The sequence below is a fragment of the Fukomys damarensis genome, unplaced genomic scaffold (assembly GCF_012274545.1).
Source record: "Fukomys damarensis isolate Sample0158 unplaced genomic scaffold, DMR_v1.0_HiC HiC_scaffold_17, whole genome shotgun sequence".
NCBI lineage: Eukaryota > Metazoa > Chordata > Mammalia > Rodentia > Bathyergidae > Fukomys > Fukomys damarensis.
In genome coordinates, this window is record NW_022900929.1 from 40909280 (window position 1) to 40915279 (window position 6000).

Sequence of the window (6000 nt, forward strand, 5' to 3'; positions counted from 1 at the left end):
TCTTTGTTTGTTTTTTTCTTTTCCAGTTTTATATTATAGCTATGTTCTCACTTTACTAACCTCTCTCATCTAGTACTTTGAATTTAGTCTCTGCTGAATTAAAGAGCTCTGTGTCTGATCCCTCACTCTGAAGTTCAGTTAAGCCCTGGTTTTAAGCCTCTTCCCACTCATTTTAACCAAGAGCCTCTGAACAGTAACTGGACTGAGCAATTGGAGGCCATAGTCTCTGCTCTGCTTTAGTAGAGGTGGCAACCATCAGTAAGAGAACAAAACCAAAACACAGAATACACTAAAAATCATAATGAATATAGAAAAGTAGTGCAGATATTGAAGATCAAAGCCCGGGACAGTGGCACACATCTGTAATTCTGGCTACTCTGAAGGCTGAGGCAGGAGGATTGAAAGTTTAACGCCAATATGGGCAATTTACAAGACCCTGTCTCAAAATAAAAAACAAAAAGGACTCTAGTTTGGTACTAGAGCATCTGTGGGTTTGATCCCCAGTACATCCAAAAACTAAAATAAAAAGTTTTAACTTAAGAATCATTTACAATTCTGTTGGATGTAGAATGCTGTCAGATGGATCGTATACTGGCTGCTTAGATAAGTCACTTATTCCTTTATGTTAAAATTTCTTTTCATAACTGCAGTTGCAGTGCACTGTACAGAGTCATATTAATTTGGGTAGCATTTGTTCTCTCAGTAACTGTTCTATGTATTGTGAATGTTAAAATTTTTATATGTTGGTATTAACCTAGGAAGAGGTTATCTCTGAGTTTTATCAAAAGTGTGCAGTTTTCTAGGTTTTTAGCTCTTTTTGGTGTGCAAAGTGACCAGATTTTATTGGATAAGCCATTTTCACTATCAAATTGAAACAAAAGGAAATATACATTGTGATTATATTTGCATTACAGAATCTTGGCGAGGCAGAGTATGTAGTAGCACTTTTTATGTATATGTGCTTACTTGGTTATCCTGCGGACAAGATTAGTATTCTAACAACATACAATGGGCAAAAGCATCTTATTCGTGACATCATCAATAGACGATGTGGGAATAATCCATTGATTGGAAGGCCAAATAAGGTAATTATATTGCTCCATTTTGTTTCTTTGCTGTCTCCTTACAATATGAGAGTAATAATAAGTGTAAATAAATCTGGACAATCATGTCTATTTCCCTGGTTTGCAATGGACTTCTATCTCAACTACCACATTGAGGATTTTTGTTGATAATATTAAAAAATAAATACTTCTAAAATGTTTTATTGACAAAAGATAGGTAACAATTTATAATTTAATGTTACAGAAATAATGAACTGTAGCTTTTGTTTTGCAAAGGTTTGATTTGGACTGCTTTTTATTGGGTGTGTGGTGGAAATTATATTAACAGATATCTAAGGTTGTAAAGATATTGAAGGAAAATGTTAATTATGAAATTAGAACTCTGATTTTCAACATGGCTATGTACAAGATGTTTACCTTTTCTTGGCAGTCATCTAAAAATAATGGAAAAAGAAGTAATTGAAAAATGTGAGGAGGAAGGGACAGGCTTCATTTTTAGGGAGATACTAAGATTGGAAGGAAAACAGAAAATCATTTTAGTGGAGCAATTTCAAAGAACCAGCAAGATTACTTTCTGAAGATGAGAGACAAGATGAGAAATATAAGTTACATCCTTGTTTTTCAACAATGGATGCAGGAATTAGGGTGAGAGTAGAAGCCTTCCTGAGCCCAGATCTGTTCAAATAAGCCTACAGGTGAGCTGTATTTTCAAACTGTATACTGAACAGATTCAGAGAACATTTTATTGTAAAAACCATCAGCATTTAGAAAATGGTCCTATTCACCCAAGCTTAACGTCTTGCACATAGCCAGTCTGAGAAACTTGCTTATTCAGTAATGGATAGGAAAAGCAAGTAGCGCAAATCCATTGTATGTAGAGAAGCATGAGGAAAAGAACATCAGTGCTTGGCCATGATAGGCTGCCTGTACCTGTAGTCCCAGCTTCTTAGGAGGTTGAAGTGGAGGATCACTTGTATATAAAGGTTGGAGGTCAATGTGGGCAATATGTAGAGACCCCAACTCAAGAAAGAAAAGAAAAGAAGAAATTTTTAAAGCCATCAAAAAAAGATACCCTTTAAAAAGCAAGTTGACTTGGAACGGATGAAAATTTGAAAACATTCTGCTGTTAATTTAAAAATGCTCAATGAAAGAAGTGATCAATTAGTTGTAAACACCACTCCACAGACCAGCCAGAAATACTCAATAAAGTAACCATTTCATAGGAAAAGCTATAAAGCAGAGAATTGCAAATTTTCTGAGGGAGACGAAATATGAACTAGGAGAAAATAAAACTATGGAAGTGAAAGCAAAATGAAAAAGAATACAGAGAGGAATAAACACCATATTTATTGTTCTCCATAAGGAATATAGAGTGAAAATGAGAAACTAGTAACAAAGAAAATTTAGAAAGACCTCAAGTTACTGTCTTTTAGAACAAGAAGATGGAAGTAGGATGGTTCCTAGGTTGAGTTGTAGGGTGGCTTAATGGTGTTTTCAGGCACCATGGTTCTGCTCTGCCATTCTCAGTGTATGAGCCAAGCTTATAGACACACTCTTTGTGTGGTCAGGATGACTACAGAATTTCTAGGTGTAACATCCACATGTATAGGACTCACCTTCAGAATTTTTGAATTTCAGAATATATGAACTCCTGTGAAATAAGACAAATTCATTACAAAGTGAGCAAGTGAATTGAATAGACACTCTGTGCAAAAAGACTTACAAAGAACCATTAAGACTGCCCAAAAACTTTTGCCATGACAAGATATTACTACACATCCAACAGAGTGAGTTAAGTGATTAAGATTGACAGTATACCAAGTGTCGGCAAGGATGTGGAGCGACTTGAACTCAGGGACCGGATCAGCACTCGTGGGTAGTTCCTTAGCAAGTTAGGCATACAGTTACCATTCAGCCCAGTAATGTCACTCCCACGTATATCCACAAGCAATGAAACATATGCCTACAAAAATATTTTTCCTTGAATATTCAATGCAGCTTTATTGAAAATAGCCCCAAACTAGAAACAACCCAGCTGCCCACAAGCCGGTGACTACATAAACAAATTGTGTTCTGTTCATTCAGGCAAACCTTTAGTGTGTCCAGTGCGTAGACAACTCTGCACCGTTACACTAAGTGACAGAAACCAGACATGAGAGTCCCTGCTTTAGGATTTTGCTTTTATGGTATTCTAGACCTGGAATATCTATAGTGACATAAAGTAGATTAGTGGTGGCCTTAAGCTGCGAAGATGCAGTATTGACCATAAAAGAGCCTGAGGTCATGGAAATTTGTATTGTAGTGGTGTTTACATAGACGTATTCATTGTCAAAATTCATCAAACTGCGCATTTAAAATCACAGTTCTTTGTAAATAAGTAACATCTGTGAAGTTGACTTAAAATGAAGTGTTGTAAACTTCCTAAAAGTAGAAGAACCGTAGATTATTTGTATAGGATAAACAATTTTATGATTAATTAGGGTTAAATGCTTCATTGCCAATGTCAGCGACTAAAACCTTCTGTATGTACATAAATTTTCAAAGTGAATAAAAAGTACTCTGAAGACTATTGCTGTTGTTGCTCTTTGGCAAAAGAAAACATAGACACATGCCAGGGATTTATGTTAAACAGTAAATGAGCATGGTAAGTAACCTTTCTGAGCATTAAACTGGGATACCAGTTAATGAACTAGACATAGTCCCTCCTTTTGTGAAGCCTATCAGTCAGTTGGGAGCAATGTGGATTCCAGAAAGTTTTTAGCAATTATCAAAGGTAAAGACAAGTGTTATAAATGTGAATAGCGTAAGGGCACAGCTGATCTGGTTGCAGTGGTGTATTTAATGATGTTCATTAACTTGTTCTTGCAGTTCTGAGCATATGCTTATGTTTCTTTTGAGGTTGATTATTTTAAGGGTAAGCTGCTTATTTCTAATACATTACTATGTAGTCTTATTGTGCTTTGAAAACATACCATATTCCCCATTTTTTCTTCCTAGGTGACAACAGTTGATAGATTTCAAGGTCAACAGAATGATTATATTCTTCTTTCCCTAGTGCGAACAAGGGCTGTGGGCCATTTGAGGTATGTAGGAAGAAACTTTCATAGTACTGTTGAACTTTACTTTCTATTTTAAGTTTGAATGGTAGTGGCAAAGTAGCTCTATAATTCTGAAGTTTATTATTTACAATTGTTAAGTGTGACAGCAATTTGTAACACTGTGTTAAAGTGTGATATGAGATTTCTTGGGTCATTCACCAGAACTATCACTACTGAATTTTTTACTGTTATAGTAGTGATTTTAATCCATTTTACTCTGTAGTTACATTCAGAGATAACATTTTATCATGAAATCATAACAGATCTATCCTGTATGTTTTATAAACTATGCAATTAGAAGAGGTAAAGTGGTAAAAAGTCTCTTCAAAGTAATTTCTCATTCTGTAGAGTTTGATTTTTCTCTCCCTTCAGTCTTTCAGCCTGAGTGTTAGGGGATTAAGGAGCCACTTGTTCTCTCAGGATTAAGAACTGTCAAAACAAACAATAACCTGTTTTTATCATTTATTATGATGTATTTATGTGTTAGAGATTTACACCAATAATATCTTATTACAAAGCAGCGATTTATTTTTATATAAACCTTCATCTCATATGACTTACTAGTTATATGGAGAGTTCACTATGTTGTTTTATTTGGTGGGTATAAGAAGAAAATTGTCCAAGCTTCCAATATTGTCATTAAGTCAAGATCTATTTGAAGCTTAATTCACTGATCAAATTCCATTAGACTGATAACTTTTATGCAAGAGTAGGCAAAAATATAATAATTTTTTTAATTATCTCAAGGTGACAGTATTATAAGATAGTTTATTTTTGCCTCATTTATTGAAGTGTCAAGCTTGTATTTAGAGTTAACTTCTCTAAAAGTGATTTCTTATCCTTGGTGACATAACTCCATGAATAGGCCATCATTATGGCTTACTGATGTAATTAAAATCTCTGAAGAGCTTTCTGCATACATGGAGACTGTTCCCTTCTCTTCTTCTATAGTGTGCTGCCTTTTATACTGATTCTAGTTCTATGTTGTTCTTGGCTTTGTTTTTCTGAAATCTTTTAAAGAAAGAGACTGTCAACAAAACTTTTAATTTGAAGGGTTAAAAAAGAACCTGGTTTCAGTACTGTATTGCATATTAAAAATTTCCAAGCAAAACTACTTTTATCTAAATTAATCTTTGTCTTTGCCAAAATTTCCTTTTGATAATCTGTCTTTCTCCTCAGGGGATCAGTCGTGGTGGTGATGATGTTAGAACGTAGAGGGAATATGTCAATTTGACTATGAGTTTTGATTCTTACCAGTTACCATGGTAGCTTAGTCCTAAGTATCTTAGGTAGAATCTTATCAAACTTTTTATAGGATGTGTTAGTTTGTAGACCTAACTTTTCAGGTCTCCTTTTTATAAGTAGGAAAAGATTTATGTTTCAGGGGACTAAGGAAACCTACTACCTGATGTATTTTATTTTTTAAGAACTGCTTTATTGAGATGTAATTTATGTATTGTACAGTGTACCTGTTTTAAGTGTACTATTCAGTGGTTTTTGTATATTCACAGAATTATCCAACTATCTGCACAGTCAATTTTAGAACATTTTCATTGCCCCATCAAGAAGCCCAATAAATAGTAGCAGGTCGTTGGCATCTGTTACTATAATTTCTTTCTCTAGATTTGCATGTTCTGGATGCTTAATATAAATAGGGTCATATAATATGTGTCTGCCTGTCCGTCCATTCTTTCTTTCTTTCCTTCCTTCCTCCCTCCCTCCCTGCCCTCCCCCTTTCTTTCTTTCTTCCTTTCTCTCTCTCTCTTTCCTCCCTCCCTCTCTCTCTCTTTCCTCCCTCCCTCTCTCTCTCTTTCCTTCCTTCCTTCCTCCCTCCCTCC

At 35.1% G+C, this 6000-nt stretch overlaps 1 protein-coding gene across 1 annotated transcript in view; it reads left to right on the forward strand.

Moving 5' to 3' along the window:
- The window catches only part of Aqr (aquarius intron-binding spliceosomal factor), a 90526-nt gene that overhangs the window by 77796 nt on the left and 6730 nt on the right, over window positions 1-6000 (forward strand). Inside the window, exons 31-32 of the mRNA XM_010624625.2 lie at window positions 915-1085; window positions 4062-4147. Coding sequence (XP_010622927.1) covers window positions 915-1085; window positions 4062-4147 — 257 coding nt within the window. The remainder of the gene's footprint in view (window positions 1-914; window positions 1086-4061; window positions 4148-6000) is intronic.